The sequence below is a fragment of the Labrus mixtus genome, chromosome 9, assembly GCF_963584025.1.
Source record: "Labrus mixtus chromosome 9, fLabMix1.1, whole genome shotgun sequence".
Classification (NCBI taxonomy): Eukaryota; Metazoa; Chordata; class Actinopteri; order Labriformes; family Labridae; genus Labrus; species Labrus mixtus.
Window position 1 is genome coordinate 1730663 of NC_083620.1, and position 23739 is coordinate 1754401.

General features: G+C 38.8%; 1 protein-coding gene across 2 annotated transcripts; it reads right to left on the reverse strand.

The window, feature by feature from the left end:
- Nucleotides 1-342: 342 nt before the first annotated feature.
- On the reverse strand, nt 343-23339 carry LOC132980027 (beta-galactosidase-1-like protein 2). Of its 2 annotated transcripts, XM_061045888.1 has the most exons (20): nt 23262-23339; nt 22927-23148; nt 22068-22256; nt 21805-21873; nt 21304-21399; nt 20444-20552; nt 19512-19604; nt 19258-19339; nt 18481-18545; nt 17900-17984; nt 14298-14441; nt 12073-12153; nt 9800-9906; nt 7627-7773; nt 6716-6787; nt 6137-6215; nt 5894-5981; nt 4352-4466; nt 3507-3623; nt 343-2252 (listed from the first exon to the last, which is right to left on the reverse strand). In XM_061045888.1, exons 2-20 carry the CDS (start codon nt 23025-23027, stop codon nt 2166-2168), a joined length of 1926 nt encoding a protein of 641 aa, XP_060901871.1. In that variant the 5' UTR covers nt 23028-23148; nt 23262-23339; the 3' UTR covers nt 343-2165. The 2 variants fall into 2 exon arrangements, with proteins under 2 accessions (XP_060901871.1, XP_060901870.1); XM_061045887.1 differs by lacking the exon at nt 23262-23339 and having other exon boundaries at nt 22927-23225.
- Nucleotides 23340-23739: the final 400 nt, after the last annotated feature.

Below are 23739 nucleotides of genomic sequence, written 5' to 3' on the forward strand. Positions count from 1 at the left end.
TCAAATTCTATAAATCATCCCTCTCTCGTGCAGTACACAGTGGTAGCTCTTATCTAACACTGCCCTGCAGAAGTAGCTGGAGATAATTCAGAGTCTCTGTACTGTTGCCAGATTATCTCTGCGCAGCCCCCCCCCCCCCCCCTCAACACACACAAACCCCAAAATATACCGCTGCAGGATCAAAACTTACAAAGACGTCACAGCCTCTTTGGGCTCATCAGCCAGGAGAAAGTTGTGTTGTCTCATATTTCACTCATTCAGACACTGGCTGTTTGGTGACACTCATAAAAACTGTCCCTTTTCAGTGACTCCACATAACACACAGGAATCGGCCAAGGAGACTACTTTACAACTTGTTCCCCATTATTTATTATTAAAAAAACACATTTTAATATATTTATTTATGTATTTATTGCAAGTGTGGATGTTGATTCAATCAGTGTTTGCCCTTAAATCTGTATTTTCCAACTGCTCTCTGAAAGGCATGAACACAAGCAGTGTACTGTGTTATTGCTCAATGAAAGGTTTTTTCTACCGAGTGGCAAACACAAACACACCAAGGGGGCGTGTCCAAACTTTTTTTGACTGGGGTGGCCCAACTCGGGCTCTGATATGAATTATTTACCTTGTCTAACATCTACTTTATAACACAAAATGATTGGTTGTAAAATTAAGTCCCACCTCTGACAGGGATAATAGCCAATCACAGTTTTAGGATTTTTGGGTTGGCACTTATGGTGGCCAATCAGGCTTCTAGGGGGGGCCCGGGTCACCCCTCTGGACACGCCCCTGAACACACCATCTTCTCTAAAGCTTTGCTGTTCCTCTGAATTCTACTTGATTTATCATTACTAGTTTTGAAGATAAACGCTGAATTTATCTGAAAGGTTGAGTTACACTTAAAAGTGTGTCAACGTCTGGATTTGAACATTTAAGAAGCAGCATAACTTCCATTTTGTTAAAGTAAATGAGGTTCATAGTAAAACTGAATGTTCATTAACGAGCAGTTTCATGATTAAATACAATTCTGTGACGTTACTCTCTGTGGTGTAACCTGAAACAGCAGAACAATTTATAATCCTTTAACTCACAACTGATGCTGTTACAATCGTCTGATTTTTATCCTCTCCCTCTGAGCAGATGATGTATTAAGCAATATCTAAAACTCATGAAGAATAAGTCTGTTAGAACCATCCGACCTGAGCGTTTTTCTCTGAGGGCTTCTCTAAGGCACAATACACTTCACACACAAGTCCTACCTTTTTGCCTCATCTCCATTTTCATCTTCCAGTCTCATGTGATTCACATTTTATGCATGTGACTCTTAAGGTTGTTTATTTGCCACAGCTATTTTGTCTCAGAGAAAGATGATAGTTGAATCAAGAAAAATAAATAACTGAGAAGAATCTGACTTGTGCTCGGGTACTGTGTCTGTTAGCTTTGTGTGTGTGTGTCTTTGGAAATCTGGCACATTTTTGAAGAAGCACATTGATGACACCCTGATGCAGCAGTTGTATACATTTTACCACATCTGCTCTGTGGGCAGTAACTAACAGTATTAATATAGTTTAATTATTACAGCTGGTGCATTTGTAATTTATGTGAATTTTACTTTTAATACATCTAGTTTACATCATTGTCAGGCATCATTTGAAGCGTCAGGTCAGATCTATTGACCATGTTCTATGTCTTCATTAAAACTTAAACTTTTAGCTTAATGATGATTGATTTCCAAATTAGCAAATACTTTGGCCTTTTTAGAAAAACTGGTGCAAACAGATCAAAGACAGGAAGCCTGACCTCCAAATTACACAACATACTTTGAATTAATGTCCAATCACAGCTTGTATCCCCCCCCCGGATATCATAAAAAGGAACAAATGAAATGTTTTTGCAAGATAAATAAAACCTTCTCCTTGGACTTGGATCCTCAAAGCAGCCAACAGTTTTGTGTAGGCTTTTGAAATGTATAAATCCATCCTCTGTGGAACACTTTATTAGCCATGCTCTGTCACAGTCCTTTTGGTCTCCAGTTGTAATACATGAGTTGACGATACAGTTACTAACGACGTCAGTGCTGTAGAAGACAAAGCTCAAAGCGACGGCCTGAGTCATGCACTCTCCAGCTCCTCTCCTCTCCCATCATCCCCTCTCACCTCCTGGCCTCACTCGACATCAACAGTCATGCCGTAGTCAGGGCTGCTGGCAAACTGAATCTTACCATCTGTTTCCTGCTCCTCAAACACTATGACCTGTGAGAAAGCAAAAAGAGTTTAGAGTTTAGCCGAGGTCATCAGAGGGCTGAGAAAGTGGGTGGCTGTGCACAAACACAAATATATGCACCCTCAAGTAAAAAGAGACTTTTGGTTTGGAAAGTAGGAGATACTTGTGATGTTCATCTATTTCACTGTAATAGCTGAGGTAAAGAAACAAGATTGCACATAATAAATTTGACATCTGCAACCGTGCATTCTTAAAAATGTGTTTTTAAGAAAAAATGTTTGGACAATATTTACTTGTAACTGATGGGCATCAAAATGCATACACAGAAAATGTAATCAGAGTATCTACAACATATTATAGGCTTTGATTAGGGCTTTGAAGATAATTAATCATAAAACATGAATTTATACAAAATTTCAATTGAATCTGACAAATGGGATAAGGACATTTCATTAGTTAACCTAATAACTCTGCTCCAATGTGAAGGATTAATAAAGGATTTAGTGTTTTTAATTTTAAAGCAAATTGACCGTTATATATTATTTAATAGACTTTGTTTCAAAAAAGGTAAATTAAAAATCAGAAATAAATTATAGGACTAATAATTTAAGTGTTTATTTTGGTCTTTATTTCAACAATAGTTTTTCTAAAGCCACAACTGTTCTATTTGGCGGCCATTTTTATAGAGATCCAGACACACCAGTAACAAACAGTAAAATGAACTGGTGAAAGCATTCCAAAATGTAAAATTGAATTAAAAGATGAATTTTTATTTTTATTTTTTTTATTCTGAGAAAAAATATTTTGAATTCTAAGTTAAATCTCGGAATTCTGACTTTTTCCCGTTGAATTTTTAAAGAAAATATTTCGGTTTGAAGACTTTAATCTCAGAATTCTGACTTTTTTCTTAGCATTTGTAAAAAAAAAAAAAAAAAAAAAAAACTACTTTGAATTCTGATAGAATACTGAGGCTTCAGAAAAAACAGTAAGAACACATTTTTTTTTTCAGTGGCCCTAATCCTTTTTCATAATTATATTATTGCAGCAGGTAAAAAACAAAAAAAAATTTCAACAACTCCTATTTTCAGAGATTTAAGTGAACACTTACTGTATATCAAACATGCCTTTACATTTTACCATGTGGTATCCCTTCTCACCAAAATGATCATGACTGTTAACTAAACTTCCCACTTTATATCACTGTAATGAGTGAAGGTTTGAAAAACCCACTCATGTAACTTAGGACACACTTTGGCAGAGATCATGTGTAGTCTGTGACGTACCTGGTTAGTCCCTCTGTGCAGCCAGGGGCCTGGGACATACAGAGTCTGCTGGGGTCCGATGGTCCAGTATCGGCCCAGATTCCTGCCGTTGATGAACACTACGCCTTTTCCCCAGCCCTGATAACACAACCAGAGATTGTTTCACCATGAGAACAGGCAGGTTCAGCCAATTAAGGGTAAAAAGGGAAACATGTTGATGACTCCCAAACAACACATGGTTAGCCTTTATCTCATCTTTAACACATCATAGGTCTTTGTTATTTAGATTCTTGAGGTAAAATAGAAAGATAAGATATTTTTTTTTCAATAATGTCACTACCAAATTAGATCAAATACATTTTATTCTCTCAATAAATCCTATGATTTGTGACCAAAACACATAAGTCACTATACTGATTGGGTTTATACATTTAAAAATGACCTAATAGGGATGCTGGATCTGCTGACAGAAATGTGTGCTCAGAGCTACAATAGAAGGAATCCCATATCTAATGAATGTGTAGTGGAAACAGCTCCCAGGAGCAGACCAGTGTAAATAAATATCATTGCTGTTCTAGTAAAATAATTTTACCAAAAATGGCCAAAACACCAAACAGGACTTAGAGGTTACCTATATAAATGCAGGCCACTTAATTCCTGTAAAATGCAGAGGAGGACAGCCTGAAATGAATGTCTCATTGAACAAAATACACTCTAAACATGATCTTTTTAAACTTAAATGTCATAGTTAATCTTTAAGATTATATTCCAGATACCCTAAACACCAGTCATGACACTGTACTGTTGTTTAATATAACAGCTCTGCCACTATCCTGGAGTGTAAGCCCCCTGACGGTCCTACTTACAGGGAGCTTGATGAAGGTGTCTTTGGGAAAAGTGTCCACATAGAGTTTGGCCTGAAAAAAACCCGGGAAGGAGGGTCTCTGAGGCATTGACATCCATTTGCCCGAACTCTCAAGTCTGTAAGAAGCAGAATACATTGCACTTTTTTTTTTTTTTTAACTCTCCTCAAATCCTTCACTTTTTCCGCACTTTATTTTCAATCAAAAGATCCTTCAATCTTGACACACTGCAGTGTCCCAGTACAGTGTATCATGCAATTTGTGTTTCTATGCCTAAAGTAAATGTCAAGTCAAAGTTTGGGCGTGGATGCCAGGGGAAATATTAAGTCCCTATCTTTGCTGTGGCCGTACAGTAGGTTATGTTTTGCCTCTGAGTAAATTGAAAAGGTTGCCATGATATAAGACCAAAATTCTCTCCTTCTCCATCCATGTTTAGTGTTCACTCCAACAGGGCTTCAGGCCCTGACATTTTCAGGATGCTGCTTAGGTAAAGTTACTGCAATTGTTCAAAAGATGAGAGGACCAAAACAGTGCCAATAAACTGTTGTAAGATAGCTTACTAAGTTTTTTAGTTTTTTATCTAACCAGGAAAGAAACTCATTGAGATTAAAAATCTCTTTTTCAAGAGTGTCCTGGCCAAGACAGGCAGCAAAACATTAACAGAGTTTCACACAGACAACGAGCAGCCAATCTTTCAAATACATTAGACAAAAAAAGACACAAATAACAAATCCAAACAGCAAATGTTTGTCATAAACCATCCACAAACACATCAGGAAGAACATCTACAGTCAGATGTGTCCACCTCCAAGTCATTTAACTTCCTCTTAAATGCATCCAACGAGAGAAGTTCATTAAGTTCAAGTGCATGTATAACCTCTGAAAAGTCAAGAAAGATCAAAATAAACGACTGACCCTGATCATCCATGCAGCTAATATGAGTTGCAAACAGATCATAATCATTTGAAGATTAGACTGAAAAATGAAGATTTTGTGCATGAAAAATGTTGTGGAAGACGTTTGTCTTCACACAGACGATGCATGTGATTAGCAATGTACTGGATGGAATAATAATCTTGTAATAAAGCAGTATCGTGGAGGAGTTGCAAAGGAACATTAGGTGCACTGGGTGCTCTATATTTGATCACCCAGCACAGCCAAATCTGTATCCCTGGCTGTAAATTCAGTCTTATTGCCAGTGTCTCTATATTCATTAAATGGCTCAACACTTCATACTTTTGCTATCTTTCAATAATGTTCATTCTGTAGATTATTAATATTTTATGCTGTCACCTCTTGTTTAAAAAGTCTTAGAGCCTCATCACAAACATCAGCCTTGTTATCTAACTGCTTATAATTCCACATTTAACACGAGCTACTGACTCGGAAGACTTTGTTTTTATTTGTGAATTTTGACATCATGTTCCCATTGTAATTGTGCTAAGCAGGGAGATAATCAGCTAGATTAAATCAGGAGCAGGCAGGTGTAATGACAGAGAAACAAACATGGAGAGGAAAGTGAGTAATAATGAAAAGACAACAAACCTGTTTACAAAGCCTGGCTTCAAACTCAGACTATGAATAATGAAGCCTCGGAGGATGCTCTTGTTTAACTCGATATCTCCAACAAGCCCTGAAAGGTGAGTCAAAACTGCTCTCACTTTCCTTTGGATCTTAAAGACACTATTAATTAGATGCTTTCAAAGTCTGTAATTGCAAAGATCATATGGAGAGACGTGCGCTGACTGCACATCTACAAAACCATCAGTTTACATGTCAAAGTGTTACCTTTGCGCTGCGTATCCAGAGTTTTCCCATAATTCACTCTTCCACAATTCTCAACCAGTAAACTCAGCGTTCTTTTTCCCTTCAGTGTAAGAATGAGCAAAACAAGAGAGGCGTTACTAACACACAGAGGTATTTCTCAATGGAAAGAATTAACAACAAAAATAAGGGTGAATAATAAAAAAAAAAAAAAGATATGGTTTTTGGCAACTAGAGGCTGATCTGAATTTCTATAATGTTGACATTCACTATTCAAATTTGTAGAGATAAAGAGTGGTTTGAAGGTCTGCTGATGGCTGAATACTGGGACCATACTGTCAGAAACATCTATCGGCATCCTCTGAAGCTTTCACACACTGCTGGATGTTAAATATTAATAACTTAATTCTTCTGAAAGACACCAGCTTTTCCAGCAGTTCATAGACAAGGTCACACACACACACACACACACACACACACACACACACACACACACACACACACACACACACACACACACACACACACACACACACACACACACACACACACACACACACACACACACACACACACACACACACACACACACACACACACTACCTTTCCTTCAGGGAGAGCAAGTTCTTGTGTTTTATTATCCATAACCCCCATCAAATGTTTGTCCACAAAAACCTGGGAGGTAAGAAAATCAACATTAATTGTAGTTGTAGTTAATATGATTAGATGGATACATTATGATATATAAAAAGCATGAAGCACCTATATAAGAGCTTCAGATTCAGTCATTCACTCAAGGTTTTAGGCATACATTTTTGTGAGCTTTAAAGAGGAAATATCATCCCCCTCCTCCACCTTTTCAAACAGTCCCCTGTGGTCTAAATGAAACATCTGTGCTGTGCTTTGGTCAAAATATAACATGAATCAAGCACCAGAGGAGGTTTGTGACCCTGTATAAACCAGCTCTCTCAGAACGCTCCGTTTTGGTGTGTGTGTCTCTTTAAATGTAATGAGCCCCCCCTGAGTTTTCACAGTAGACATCACTCCTCTGTAGTGAGAATACAAATGGCAGACCTGCGCTAAAGTTTTGTTCTAGGCTGGAGGTGGAGTCCATGGGTGGAGATACCAGGGGAGGGGAGGGGATTTTTTTATACCAGAATCCCACTGTGACATCACAAGGAGAGCAAATCTAAAACAGAGCACTTTCCTCTTTGTTGTAAGACTTATGCAGACCACAAACAAAGGACTGGATGGGTTTATTTCACATTTTGTGGGTCAGTAGACACTCAGGTTACCTAAATAGATGTTCAGAAACACTGTAAAAGATGATTTTTTATAATAATAGTATGTCCCCTTTAAGCTTTAGCAACTGTTTCCATCAGCAGCAACTTGTATCAGCCTGAAGTTGTTCACTGCTCTCTACCAGTAATCTTGTACATCTTTAACTAGCAGACTAGAGTTCTATTGAAGTTCTCACATAAAGATTGTGTGAATGTGTGACAGCCCATCCTCACCAGTGCTCTGTCCCTGATGTTGTTGTTTGAGTTGAGGCTTCCTGCAGCGGTGATGGAGGTCTCGTACAACGTGTAGCCGTAGGATTGGCCATTGTGATTGTTGACGGGGAGATTCTCCATGTTCACTGGCTTTTCACACTTAAATGGCTAAACAAATATATGCAGATGAAGAAAATAGAATGAATATGTGTATCTTCAGGGAAGTTTTTGTTGAAATGCTTAAATATTGTTTGCTTGTTTAATTGAATAATGTATCAAACCCAAATGAAGCTTTCCTGTCTGGCGTTCAGAACAATCTCTTTATTCACCCACATTCTTCTCATGCCCTCGGGAGGTTGCATTATGCACTCTTCACAAGACAATAAAAACTTCCTGCTCTGACACGATTAACCACCTACCTCCGAACACACTGACACGATATCAAACTCTTAACATCCCACTCAGTCTCTCAGAAGACAACAAAGAGAAAAGTCTCTTTTTTGAACAAGGGCATGGGGCTGGTCAGGGGCAAAGTAATCGTTGTCTCAGAGGGAAGCAAATTATTGCGACGGGGAGTGAATAATTAATGTTGTGAGCAACTGGCAGACTTGCTACATCTGGTGTGAATATAAATGGCCCTGAAGAGCGTGGTGTAAATGGCTGACTCAAGTGGTGGACATGAAAGCAAACAGACATTATGACACCCTGCAAACACCCTTTTTTAGTTTTTTACAAATTGTTTTTTGAAAGGAGAGATTTTTTTAAGTCATACTTTTCCACAAGAACTCTTTTTACAGCTCTAAAGCTACACACAGTGGATTACTGATGTCTTCAAGATGTCTGGATCAGGAGCACCACTGCACCAGATGTTCATTAAGGAATGTTACACCTTCAATTCTGTGCTAGGAAATTCTAAACAGGTGAATTTCAGGTGTGTGTGTGTTTGTGTGGCAATAAACAGATTACAAAAGTTAAAAAAAGAAATGCTCTGTCACTCAGTTCACGTATATTTGTTTTGACTAATTGAAGGAGTTTTTTTGGTGATTTGATTTCAAAGCTACGCAGATTAATGTTGTCTTAAGTGTTGAACAAAATTGTGATTTTTGGATTTGTTTTGGATTCAGGAGGGACACATTGCAAACAAAGGTATTGTATCAAACATGTAGAGCAACAGATAGAGAAAGAAACTACAGCGATGCATACTCGGCTGCAGCCTCTACCATCACGGTGTGACTGTGGAGTGAACAGAGACGTTTCCTGCTTTATGCAGACTATGCAGCTGGCCCCCGCAGCCACTAGGGGGACCCTAAAGCTGCACGTACAGACTCAATATACAGTGTTTGGGATAGACATGTCACATGTTCAGTGAAGAACTCTTATAGTTAAAATGAATAGCAGAGTTTTAAACAAAAATAAGCTTCTGTGAGAGGGAAGCTGTGGCTTGTGTTTGTGGGCTAATCAAGTCAAAATCATCATTGGGCTGTCACACAAGGAGTGACGTCTGCTTACAGGTATGACTCAGAACCGCACGTCATAAGTAATCTTCTGCAATGGCCCAATTCATTGTTTTATTTTCTATTGTTTAAGGTCGGTGGGTAGACACTTTTGATGTTGAGTTTTGTTTCATTTTTAAGAACCTACTTTGTTTTCAACTGACTTGCACTAATCAAGCCTGTTTCCCTCTTAAAGTGAAACAGATTTATGCATCTCTACAAATCATCTGAATGGATTAAGAATCACTTTATTGTAGTTTGACTAATTAGTGGCCCCCCCAAACAGTATCTTGCATATGGTCACAAATAAGCTCTAACAGCCCTGGGTGTGAATGTGTGAATGTGGCAAGTAGAGTAAAACATGCTTTGTATAGTCAGAGGACAATAAAAGCATCTATATTCACCACTTTACCATTTAAATATTCATTGTACTTCATGTCCTAATCATTATATTAAATAATGTAATTGCACTATGCAGATTTCTCTCATACAGTCCACAGTCCAGACCTAGCCTGTAGCTTCCCCAGGGATTTTCACAGCTTCATTTTTGGCTTCCATGTCTTGGCTTTTTGTTTATAGTGTATGTATTAAGGGTTTCATGTGGTCTTTTGTCTGTCTAAACATTGCAATTCCGGTTTGAGCAATCCTGCACGGCTGATTTTTTTATGACTTTTGTGCTCCTCTCTGAGTCGGTAGCTTACCTTGTCATTGAGATTCAGACAGTCCCACAGAGACAGGTAGTGCGTGATGACAACGGGATGGTACGCCCTCCTCTCCTGGAGAGAGGGCAGTTCATGGAGAGGCTGGGCTGGAAAAACAAGGAGCAGGCCGCATGATAATGAGCAGTTCTTCTATCTGTATATGAATTTATTTTCATTTTATTATCCTCTTTTGAGATGCAAAAAAGTGCAAACACACCTTCTCAAGACATTCTGTATTACAACATCAAATATATATAGGCGTTGTATATCACATCCAAGAAAAAGGGAAAAATTCCACCATTTTAAATGAAATGAAACTCTGTGAAGTCCCCAAGCAAACAATTAGAGCTGATTTAAAAAAAAAAGTAGAATGACGTATTTCTTTTAACTCTTAATTAATCAGAGTAATTTGACATGTTATGTCTCTTCACCTCTACACCAGCTTCCAGTTCTTGGCTCAGTATTTCTCTATGATAACCATTGGTTGCCCGTCCCTCTCCTGAGTGCTTTTAGAGGTGTTAAAGCATACAGAGACACCAGCCGTCCCTCTGGAGAAGACTTGACAGCATTTTCTTAACACCAAGCAGTAACAGCAGGAACACTTAAGGAAAGCTTAGAAGATAATAGCCAACACATTTCTTCTCCAGATTGAGTCTTTGGTAGTTCACATGATGTGTTACATTAGAGACAGGAAGAGGGCTCATTGAAAAGTCATTTCTATGAGACAAAGATTTGGAATTAGAAAAAAGAACAAGACAAGTTAGGGGGCGCCAGAAGCCTAGTGGTTAGTGCGCACACCCCATGTACGGATTCTTTAGTACCCCAAGCAGGCGGCCTGGGTTCAAGTCTGACCTGCGGCTCCTTTCCTGCATGTCATTCTCCACTCTCTCTCTCCCTTTCTGACTCTATCCACTGTCCAATCTCTAAATAAAGGCATAAAAAGTCTAAAAAAAAATAAAGCTTTAAAAAAACAAGAAGTTAAATATAACTATTGGTACAATGCTGTCCCCAAATGGACTATGATGTGTGTTATAGTGAAGGCTAAGTATGCTGATGGGGTTCAGATTTAGTCATTCACACATCAGACATTTGACTTTCCCCACAAAAGATTCTGAACTCCTTTTGGGAGAGGGGGTGGGGGGTAGGTTTTTATTTTTTATTTCTGCTGTTTTTTGTTTAGTCTGTATTTTCTATGTTTATATAAGCAATACATATATTTTCAAAAAATAAAAGAAAATCCTTCCAAAAATAATATTGCTTCAAGGCTTGTATTGAGGATATGTCCATTAGACTTTACACAACAGAACCAAAACACTTGTAATGATTTAGGATAGAAGAAGGTTAGGTCTGTAAAAAATAAAAATCATTTTAGATATAAAAAAAAGAAAAAAAGATTCTGAACTGACGACTAAGGCCCGGTGTCCACCTAGTGTTTTTCCTGGGCTGTAAAGCGCTGGCTGTGTGCTCGGGAGTATTTGCATGAAGCGCTGCACATCCATCCTGTCTCTATGACAACAGTCTGTTGACAATGGTTGAATGAATGCTTCAAAATAAATAGAAAATACAATTCAGTAAGATGAATACTGAGTTGTACTGAGATGAATGTCTAGCTTCCCAGATCTACTTTAAGAGAATAAAACCATGGCACAAAAACAACACCACAGACTGAAGAGTAGCTGACACAATGTAAATGATTCGACAAGCAAACAAAAATAAATATCAAGCTGATCCAATTAGGAATTAGGTCACGAGTTAGTGGTTTTCTGAGAACACTAAGCCTCCTCAGACTCCCTCGTATATCCAGGCCACTGCTCATTGTTCAGCAGACTACAAAACATATGGAAGAATCACGCACACGCACACCGCCTTTCAAACTATTCTCAATCGCATCTAACTCTTGGAAATGTATTATTTTGTTGTGCTGGATTCAGTCTCAGATCACCACAAGCTTTATTTCCAGCCCTGGCCAAAAAAAAAAAAAAAACACTCAAGCCTTCTACCCCTGACCACAAACCCCTTTTTAACAATCAGAAAACTGCATAAGCAATAAGCCCGGAAAAGTAGTTTTCACTGTAGTAGATCACCTACATGCAAACCCATACTAACCCCCATCTAATCCACGCCTGTAATCATATGCAAAGTTATCCTCCTTTAGCCAACAGAGGGCAGGTTGCACAAGGAGAATTAACTTTAAGTGTTGAGATGAAAGGAAAGTGAGAGAAAGAGGGACAGAAGTTATGGAGCTCGTCTCAGCAACAACAAGCAGAACTCACTGTGGTAGAGGCTGAATAAATTCCTCAGAAGATGGTACTTGGTGGTGTAATCCCCAGCCTCGGATAATGGAGCATCGTAATCTGAAAGATAATGCGCTATCAGAACAGCAGAGTCAGGGAGCCAGGGAGAGGCAGGGATGCCTCTTACCGTGGCAGATGCTTTCATTGTGCTCCCCTATCAAAACATCTTGAGACAGCAGAGGGCCAAGACACATGTTGGGTTATCTGGACAGAAAATGGAGCCGTTTGAGGCACACACACACACACAAAAAAAAATATATAGCTGAAGGGCACTCAGAGGAGTGAACACAGGTGTGATGTCTGCTGAAGGTCAGAGTTTGTCTCCCCCTTTCTGTGGAGCAGTTTTCAGAATTCATCTCTTTCCTCAAGGAGGTCATTACAATGTTACATCCCCCAGAGGAGGCTATAAAACCCATTCTACCGTCTTTAATTCACAATTCACATGCATTTTATTGGCTAATTAATTAATCAGTGCACAGCACATATTCAAATTTGAAAGCAAACAAAGGTCAGAGGCTTAGGAGAAGGGATAGCGCCATCTCCAGATGTTTTAAACACTACTCTCAATTTGTTATTGCAGTAACTTGCAACTACTAAAAAAAAGGTTAAAAAAAGACATTTGGTGTATTTCTCCATGCACTATATGACTGCCCTATGATACTACATTTCTGAAAGGTGGTGCCAAAGAGTCTTGAAGGCTGGCTTAAACAGCCTCCTCCATAATCGCCACAATAATATTTTTGAGGTTATAAATATCTTCAGCCACGAGGTGTTTCAAAAGTAAAAAGAAAAGTGTCCAAAATTATTTGCTTCGTAAAAGGCACTCAGAACGAGACAAATATGAAAGGTCTCAATGGTTTATCTCAGGAGAGTTACATCTTAAAGGAGCAGTATGTAACTCTGACCCCTCGTGTTTAAAATGGGTACTGTCTCCCCCCGCCCCCTCCTCTCTAGAGTCGATAAGCACACGGATTGCTATGTCGCATACTCAGAAGCTTCAGTGTTTAGCCAGCTCTTGAAGCCTTTCTGCGTTCTCACCTCTCTCAACCCTTCACATCTCCAATATTTTTCCTAATTTCATCAACTTTCTTGTTTTGGAGCTTATCAGAAAGAGAGTCTTTTTAGGGCGGGTAAAATCAGTTATATCTGATAACTGGTATCATATCTGGCAAACCGAGGGACATCCAAAACAGCTGTGTGGGGGTGCTTTAAAACCGCCATCATAATTTCGGACCTGTATCGAAACATAGAAATTAGGGCATACTGGCTGCTGCGTTGTTTTCAGAGAATCCAGCACTTCAATATTCCCATAATGGCTGATGATATAGTAATGTCATTTAATGATTTAATTCTGTAGATATCGTACATATTACTCCTTTAAGGAGGTTATAGCACTGTCTGAGAGGATTTGTATATGTTTGAGTGTACTTACTGTCACTGTGTGTGCAAATGAATATGTTTATGTATGAACTATTTGGGTGCAGGAATACTGCTTTAAAGGCTTTATATGTGATTTTTTGATACAGCAGATGTCGCCCTTGAGCACCAGCATGAAACCAAAACAACTCGCGCTGCATTGTTGTGTTAGCATGCTAATGCTAGTGATCTTTATTATGCTCGTATCTTCACACTGCATGTAAATTTACCTGAAATGAGCGTGATCTAGAAACACAGTTAAGCAGTGAGTACAGTATGTTATTCTTCTTTTCAGAGGAGTCAGCCGGCCGCCCCGGCGATGTAAACAAAGTGAAGATAGGACTCTGAAAACTCTGAAAACATCACAGACAGTGGGACTCGGGTGTTACACCCATTGTAGACAGTCATGACTCACAGAGTTATTTTCAAAGGAGATACTTGATTTATATTACATTTAAGTGTGAAGAATCACATATAAAGCCTTTAACATATGTTGCTGCCCTTTTTTCCCTCTTTTTTTTGTATTGATTGTGAGTCCTTCTGCCTCAATACTGTATCATCTATTTCATATTTTTGTATGATAAAATAAATATAAACATTGACATTTTATCAAATTATAAATAAAGTAAAGTACATATGTGCGTACAATTTAAAAGCAGGTGTATACAGGTCCAACTTTTAGTATGCAATTTTGTGTCCAATCCTTGTGGCATTAACCTACTCTCTTCTCCATCCAGATTGAGAATTATTGACATGTTGTAACGTTCCAGTCATCACACCATACGTACCATAGCTTGTTACCATATGCTTAGGCGCTTGTGTTCCATATTCAAATGCCCCACTCATGAAGCCGAAGTTTGTCCCTCCGTGAAACATGTAGAGGTTGATGGACATGTCCAGCGTGAGGATCGTTCTGACCACAGCCACCATCTCTGTTTGAAAAGAGAACAAACAGATCTCTCTGAATGCACTACAGGTTAATCACTCTGATGGAAACCTGTGGGTCAATGTGAGGACAAATAAATTCAAAAGCTTCACATTAAGACACAAAGAGAAGAAAATCCATTGGACTTCAACTGTAACAAGGCAGAGCCACTGTTTCAATTATCCTATCGCCCTCAGTTCCACTTCAATTGAACATGAACGGACCTCAGACCCACATCCTATTACTGCTTGCTATAATTCATTACAGGGCAATGCTCGCACCCATAAAAAAAATCACCTCCTCAAATTAGCAACCTACATATTACGGGGAATATGCCAGGGCAACTAGTTAAGCATTCAAATTGGACTTTAGTGGTGAAATTGGCTGCCTTTAATGGTTTGAATCAAGGGCATGAGCCTCGGTGAATAACAATGGAGCTGGGTGAGCGACAGAGTTGGTTGCTTTCATGGTGGTGCCACTAGCTGTGACCAACTGCCGGGTGTGTTACAGTCTGCGGAGCACTGAACTGTCAAGGACATGAATCCCCCCCTCAGAATATTTGAGCCTTCATTGTGTAGCTGTGACACTTCCCCTCCCTCCCTGAGAAGAAAATCCATAATGAAGCCTTTTTTTTTTTCTCGGTTTCAGAATGTTTTTTTTTGCTGACATGTGGATGATGCCTGTTGGGAATGAATGACAGAGAGTAAAAAGAAAGTTTGAGGCTCTGCACTGTGATTGAAATAAGACGTTCCTGAGAGCACTCATGATGGTCATAGCAGGGTGTGTGACTTCCATCTAAGGAAGAATGTGCAATATTGTACACATAAATAAAGCAGAAATCAAGTTTATTATCTGTAATGTCTCTCTGAGTCATGACTGTCTACAATGAGTGAGAAGCATGAGTCCCGCCAGCTGTATTGTTGTTGGGGTTGTGTTTACATCATGTTTACATGGACGGGACGGGACGCGAGTGGAGAGGGGTTTGAGGTGTGCAGCTTGAGGAGAGAGGAGGATTCAGACCAGCTGAGGTGTCAATAAACAGCAGTTTGTTTTGGTTTAATGCTGGTGCTCAAGGGCGACATCTACTGGATCAAAAAGTCGCACATTCTTATTTTAATCTTTCAAATTTTAATACAGGTGGTATTACTTTTGCCAGTCTAATATATTATACTTTAAAAAATCCCCCCGCTGCTGTAGTATGTGGACCATGTTACATGGCTGGTATGAGAGGTGAACTGCAGCTGGCTCATTTATATCATACTAGGATACTTCATATTTTTAAGGTTCATATCAGATGCAGGGTCGATGGCGTATGTGTTTGTGACATGCAGCTGATACAAATACTGGATTCATTGATTGTTTATTATTTATTCAGCAGTATGACCAAAATATGTGTTGGGTGCACCTTCTCAACTCCGAAGGTTTTGGCCCTATAAATCACAGTTATCGTAGTTAATTAAGAGCTGAATGGATATAAACTGCTACTGTCACACTCAGATGTTCACAAAAAATAAGATGGACTTACTCTTGTGATCATCTTCAAAATGATGTGTAGCAATAAGGATTTAAGAGTGGGTCTCTTTTTGGTAGCACATTCAGTGGTGAGAACTGAATAACCATTATTCCCATTGAATGCTGTTACTACTCCACCTTTACTCCACCATACTACTCCAACTCATGTAAGGTGGAAGTCATATAGTTTTTACCCCTCAACTGGAATTCAACAGCTACATAATCTTGTTTACTTTTCAGGATATTACATTTTAAACTTGGATTCACCATTTAAACAATATTGAAGATCAACTTGTTTCAGGTGTAATGTAAGTCAGTATTTCTGTTGTTTCTATAATTCTATGATTCCTGAAAATGTCAGATTGCTGTTGAAATCAAAGACTTTGCAGTTCTCTTTCTGCACTGTTTTTAAGATTAAAGGTTTGAGGATCCACCTGTGAACAACATTGTCTTAATATGACTGATCTTTTTTTTTTAGAAATAAAGACTGAACAGCCCAGCAGTATTTGAAGAAGTGAAAAGTAGCTCCACCTGGACCAATCACAACAGACTACTGTTCACTATAGCATCAATAACCAAACCATTTAATAGATATAATGTAAAACGCTACAAAATGGACTTAAGCTGTGATACTTTAAGTACTGTTTTCTGATAATACATGTTTTAAATGGTTGTTGTTGTTTACCATTTTCTCAGAAAATTGATTTTCATTCCAGCACTGAACATGGGAGACTTTGAACTCAACAAACATTGTTTTCATGATTTTCCTAATCTCTTCTGTGCTACTGATCAACCAATGGTGCAATAAGGATCCAATGAATGTAGCAAAGATCCAACAAAGGTAAGGAAGAGGAAGCCAGTTAGTAATCTATTGTGAATATACACAATTAAGATTTCAATTTCAGTTAAAAATTTGCTTTTTAAAATGTTCTCATGACGATGAATGTTCGTTAGGTACACTTGTCAGGCCTTAAGAATCAATACCCAATGTGTTAAGAATCTTAAGCGACTTCTCTGCCTGAACTCAATATGATATTGTAAAGTAGCTTATAATTAAAAGTAAACAATGAAACTATACGTTTCCAACAACCTTATATCATTAAAAGCAGCAAAGAGCAGGACTCTGCTTGTTTCTGAGTGTCTATGTGTGGATAGAGAATTTTTCGATAACAAGGAGGCAGGGAGCATGAAACACATCCACCTGTGTTCAACACAGTCAGTGTGAATCAGTGGAGCACATCTTTGAAAAATTCCTGCACTGGCCTCTGAACATCGAATCTACGGCCCAGAGTCAAAGCAGGAGGAAAGGACACAGTCTCTGGTTTCTGATACTTGGCTAAGCTCCGACCGTACATGAAATGTATAAAAAGTCTCAAACAAAGTCAGAAAAACAAGGAAGAAATAACCATACGCCAAGCTGTGCAGAGTGGGCTCTGTGCCTTTTGTGAGGGAACCAGAGAGTTAGAAATCCTGTCTTACACTCAGTCTGGAGAATTTATCTTACACAACCCCCAGAGCGGTGAGTCTTCCCTTACCCTGATTTATCCTGCCAAAGAGACAGTTTTATTGCAGCTAAAAAGGTTTGTCTTGCGCCTTTTCTTAACCTTAAGCTGCATGGGGGACGCCAGTGTCCTGGCGGTATGGGGGGGTACGAATCCGGCCTGTGGATCTTTTCCCGCATATTGTCCCCTACTCTCTCTCTCTCTCCAATTTCTGACTCTATCCACTGTCCTGTCTCTAAATAAGGCATAGAAAGCCCCTCCCTTTCCTTGCCTCGCAGCGTAAGCCCCGTCTTGACTCAAATGACTCAGTATTGTAGAAGTTCTGTACTGTATACTATTCTCTAAACTCAGAAAGTAACTATCAGCACAAACACTACACCTCATTCTCTTATCTCGGATCTGTTTGCTTTGCCTAAAGAGAAACTGTCGACCAATTTAAAGTCTGTTTTACCCTCAGCGGAGAAGACATGATGGAGGTCCCCCCAAACATCAAACCAGCCAGACCAGTACTCCATCACCATCTTGGGCTTGTTAGGCTGGTAGAAAAAAACAGAACAATACAGTGTTAGAACACTAACAACCTCAAGCTACCAGGATTCATCTGAATGATCTGAAGCTTTGAGTTACTCAAGTATCAAAGCTGTCTTTCAAGGGTCAAACTTTTAGACTTTTCTCTTACAGATGTTCTTTTATCGGAAACAAGTTTGTTTCTGTTCAACCTCCAGTTAGATGCCCCTTCCCCTAAGTAATGACTGACAGGGCGCTGGTGGTGCAGTGGTTAGAGTGCGCGCCCCATGTGCGCCTCCAAGCGGGCGGCCCGGGTTCAAATCCCACCTGTGTCTCCTTTCCCGCATGTCATTCCCTACTCTCTCTCTGATTTCCAACTCTATCCACTGTCCTATCTCTACAATAAAGGCACATAATGCCCAAAAATAAATCTTAAAAAAAAAAAAAAAAAAGTAATGACTGACTCAAAAATCTCTCCAGTGACCAGCTAACAATTAAAACAGTGAAACACAAAATAAGACTCACTTGTATTTTATCCAGATACTTGATCTCATCCATTCTCAGTTTCTGGAAATTGATGGTTTCTAATACTTCAGGCAAAAAATAAAGCACAAAAAATAACAACAATTACAAACACATAAAAGTGTACAAACCAACAACCTAAAGATGTTCTTCAAATCCATAAAGTGCATCGATATTAAACCTGTCTTAAGGTTCTACATTAAGATTCAGTATATAAAGTGAACTTCAACAGAATGGTCAGGGTGTTAATCAGAGATATGAATATATGTTTGATTTATGAGAATTATTTTTAAGATGCATTTTAAAAAAAAATTGAATTCCAAAAGGAGATCATGTCCTGTAGTTATGATAAAGCCAATGCTTGGTGTGCAGTGATGATAAAATCTATAATACTCATAATTAAGAGAGAACAACCTTTGACAGCATTAAGGTGATAATGGTTAATGGCACGATTATATTGTAACTGTGATGTAGAAAAAGGAAACAAATATGATGTTTCTGGCATCACTCCATTTATGCAAGAATACACATCCTGGTATAATACACAAAAAAATCCTGGACAACACTGAACCCTTTGTGGGTAGAATTTGGATCTGAGCTGCAGCTGCCTGACACTGGCTGCCCTTGGCTCAGTCCTCTTGTCGTTGTGTGAAAAAACAATACAGCAAACACCATACAGTGTGTGTGTGTGTGTGTGTGTGTGTGTGTGTGTGTGTGTGTGTTTATTCTGGTGTTTGTGTATGCATGGTCTTATTTGTCTTTCAGCCTATCTGACAATACCTCCTTTCAGTCCTCCTCGCTTTAGTCCTTCCTTGTTGTCTGAGGTCAGTAGCAGCTCTGTGATGCCCCTTGACAATAGCGCCTGGAAAGAAGAAGAGGGATGGTGGAGACAACTGAGCAAAACGCTGGAGTGAAGGAGACAAGTGAAAGATTGAGCAAGTAAAGGAAGCAAGGAGAACTTAAAGTAAACATGTGCACAATCATCTATTAGATAGCAGGTATTGTGAAAATGATGACATCATATTGTTTCTTACCTCCTTGATGAAGGGCATGTAGTCTTCATCTTTTGCATAGGAGCCATATTCATTCTCCACTTGCACTGCGATGATTGGACCACCCTTTGAGTACTGAGCAGTGATTAACCAATGAAGAGAGAACACATATTATTTCCCGGCCCCAACTCTTGACCATTTGTATACTCCATAAAGCTGAACTTTAAAACAATGTGAAATGGAAACAAGAGTTTGTTCAAGGATGAACTGATAGAGTTATTAATTATCAGAGGACATTATTGATGAATTTGACCGTGTTGCTGCACTTTACTGCTGACAAGATTATACTAGAAGGGATCAAATTAGAGCCCGACTGATTGATAGCCAGCCGATAACATCAGCCGATATAGCTTAACAGGTGACTATTGGTATCGGCTAACTTGATCACAGATATGTGCTGTTAATAGTAGATTTATTCCCCTGTCAAATATCATTTCATTTGATTTTCATTGTATTACAAGAGCAGTTCTCTTTCTGGTTTTCTGCAGCTGAGTGTGCTTTATCACTCACACAAAAGAGTGTCAAGCGGTGATTCACATACACGCACAGTTACTTTACTGTTGAGTGACCGTCTGGAAGTCGTTATGCTGTATATATTTTCTACAAGTGTTTTATAACCGCATTTGAGGGATCAATGCAATAAATGTGTATATATCTATCTCTACAAATCGAACGTAGATCTAAGAAAGATATAGGCCGACATATCGGTATCAATGTTTTTCTCTCTGAAATATCTATTTTAGAATCGGCCCCAAAAACTCAATATCAGTCGAGCCCTATATAAAATGTACTGGTAAATATTAATTCTATATTGAGAAAAATGTAATTGCATTGCATGCATACTGATATTATTATACACATTAATTTAGTTTGAAAAATAAAAAAATTACAGTTGAAGCTTTATTGTAATGTACCTGATGTGGAACAACTCTCTTCAGAAGCTCGTTAAAGAAGGATCTGACTGCAGCAGTAAATCCTGGATACGTTGTTCTCAGTTTCATGTTCTGATCCCTCAGTAGCCAACTGAAAACAAAGATCACAACAACCTTCAAAATGTTTTTTAAAAACACACAAACATTTTACAAAGTGATATGCTGTGAGCTCACTTTAGATCACTGCATGTTAAAGATGACAGTCATCCTTCACTGTATGTCCTTCAACACACTCAGTTTTGACAATTATCAAATCCTAAAAACATCAAACCAACATTTCCAATTAGAAGTGTTACTCCAAAAATGTTGTACATCGAAGTATCCCCTCCAAAACTAAATGCATTCTCCTTCCAAACCTGTTTTGCTTCTAGCACTTAAAGAAATCATAATTTCAGGTAAATGAGCCTGTAAGGGACATTTCAATTGTTCTCTCAAATATCTAAAAAGGTCTAAATTATCATTGAATTTGAGTAATTGAAGTTGATAGATTATGGTGCTGGTCATGATATACTTTAGAACAGTGAACACTAATGTCATATAAATACATGTAGCATGGACTCATCTAACCAACATCAGTTATTTGTTGTTGAGTACGAAGCAGCACAGTGGGAACACTTAAAACAATTCAGATAACTAAATGATAAATTACCTCTATGAGTTGAATGGATTTAGCTTTTAGCAAAGATTCTGCTAACAAACAGATTACCTGACTGAACTAATCATTTCCAAACTAATCTAAGGGATTAACTCTGCACCCCACTGGCTATGTTAAATAATGCACGGTGCATACATATAACATTTACACAGATTTATAACTTCATTTTAGCTCTGTTTTCTTTTACCTGGGTAGACCCCCTAAATCCCACTCAGCACAGATGTACGGCCCCGGACGCAGGATCACCCAGAGGCCCAGGCTGGCTGCCAGGCGGATATAGGCTCTAAGCAAAGGACATGAAATGTCAGTAGAGCCTATCTATATGGATACACATACTTCAACATTTCCCCTACTCCCGATATTAAGAAGGGACTTTCAAAATTCATCAAATGTTCAAATGCAAATGATGTGTCAATTAGTCTGATTTCACACAATCATTTGTTTTTTAAAGATCTGACATCTGAGCAATCAACACATGTGCTGGATCAAGACCATCGTCATCAATTTATCAAGAATCATTGATTCTGCCTGAGGGCACAACTAATGAATCAAAAACCTTTCTTGAGGGTAATTGTACACCTCCTCAGCAGTATCACATTATACAACACTGTTAAAGCTATGCCTTTTTGCAATGCAACAGTGCCATCTGTAGGAGTCTAAGGTGCACAGTGTTCTCTTCATCTCTTACTCTAAATCCAGCTGATCCTCAAAGTTGAAGACCCCTCGCTCAGGCTCATGCAGGTTCCAAGGCACATACCTGAAAAAATGTCAGATTTGATATGCTTTGTGTGTTTTAAAGAGAGTGTGTCATTTTTAATTTCTACTTTGCTTTACTATGATTTTTTTTTCTGTGTATGACTGTCTCCAGCAAAACAAATATCTTGCACTATTCCTTTTGGGATTGAAGGGACAGTATGTTCAACCAGCTGTGAGTTTGCAGTGGGAGCTTACGTGGTGAGTGTATTGAGGCCACAGGCCTTCATCTTCAGCAGACGGTCCTCCCAGTACGCTCTGGGGACGCGGAAGTAATGGATGGAGCCACCAAGGATGCGGAAGGGTTTTCTCTCCAGAGTGAACTGAGAAGAGTTGGCCCTCAGACCCTCCACATGAATCAGTCTTCTCCCTGATTGGGGGCGATGCCTAATGGGCAACAAACAGCTCAGAACTGAAAAAAATAACTTGTTGGAATAGTGCAACTGGATTAAAAGAAATCAAGACATATGAGATGTATAGCCTATACAAGCTTGAGAAGAAATATCTAAACTGGTTGAACCTGTTGAGAGCTGCAGGTATGACAGGTGTCTCTCTCATGGTTAATAACTGTAACCTGCTGCAAAGGACACACACACAGAGAGTGTGTTCTGTACCATCGACAGGTTGTAGTTAAGGATGATTATCCTTAAGCCTTTTTATTAATGATGTTACAGAGCGTTTTAAAACATCACTACAATTCAACACTGTGATCCGACAACATGAACTGTGAGACTTGAAAGGTAAATTGACTATAGGCTTACACCTTCACCGGTAAAGTGAGGACAGACACCTTAACATAATGCTGCAGTGTCATGTTGAGTATCTAAAGGTCATCAGGTGAAAGTTTATGGAGAACTTTGTTGAATTCTTGAAGAATTTGCTTTTTTTTAAATGTAGATTTTATAAGTAAGCAAAAATACAATTTGGAATAGAGTAATTGTAGGCGGGGTGTTCATTGAGAGATTCATTTTTACGCATGACTCTTGTTATGAGACGGGTCAGATAGAGACGTTTACATCAGGCTTATATCAACTTGGCTGTTTGATTGTGTCCTTACCTTATCCACTGACTGACGAGAACTACTGCGACAGCAAACAGCAGGAGGAGATATCTTTGCTTTAGAGGCAGACGAACACAAATACCTGTTTTCACGTCCATTAGAAACAACAAGCTGCAGCCTTATGAAAATGTTCAGTGCATATCGGAGGTCCTTCTCTGAAAGTCCCCTCTGCAGCTTTCAGGAGGTAGTCGACCGTCTATGGTCCTCCTGATCAGTAACCTGTGCAACAACAGAACATGTTGCTAAAGAAGTATCACAAAGCTGTCAGATGACAAAACGAGTCGGCAATGAAGTAAAGCTACCCAATGACAACGGAATATTCGTAAACCTACTTCCGGGGTTAATAACTATGAAAATGCAACTTTGAAAATAAGGCGGTCAGCAGTGTAACTTCAAGATATGTCGATAGAAGTTAGCGCGAGCTGTCCAAGACACCTCGTGCAAACGCACGTGCACGCCCACGTTGTTTTTTTTAATTCTGTATTTTGTTTTCCTTTTGAATATAAAGGTTTCAAAAAAAGTTGAACATTTTCATGACAAAATGTAGGATTCAAGAAAGTTGAAAATTTTCATGGGTGGAAAAAATCATATATTTGGTAACATTTGGTAGCCTATCAAAACTGGAGGAAGTTGCTACTTACCATCACAGTCCCTTACATTTTTATTATTTGGAGGCTGTCTAATTATTTGGAATGACTTATTAGGCAATTACTTTTTCAGATTCTTTATTGTCCCACAAGGTGATATTTGATTTTGCAGCAGGAGCACACAGAAGACAACAAACACAAGGACAGCATCACTGTAAAATCT

What these genes read in the sequence shown, in the direction of transcription:
- LOC132980027 (XM_061045888.1), bottom strand. Translation starts at nt 23,027, where the DNA reads ATGGACGTGAAAACAGGTATTTGTGTTCGTCTGCCTCTAAAGCAAAGA. An exon ending in ACATGCCCTTCATCAAGGAG is followed by an intron (nt 19,340 to 19,511) that starts GTAAGAAACAAT and finishes TCTTCTTTCCAG; the next exon opens with GCGCTATTGTCAAGGGGCAT. An exon ending in TTGCTCTCCCTGAAGGAAAG is followed by an intron (nt 6,216 to 6,715) that starts GTAGTGTGTGTG and finishes CTTACACTGAAG; the next exon opens with GGAAAAAGAACGCTGAGTTT.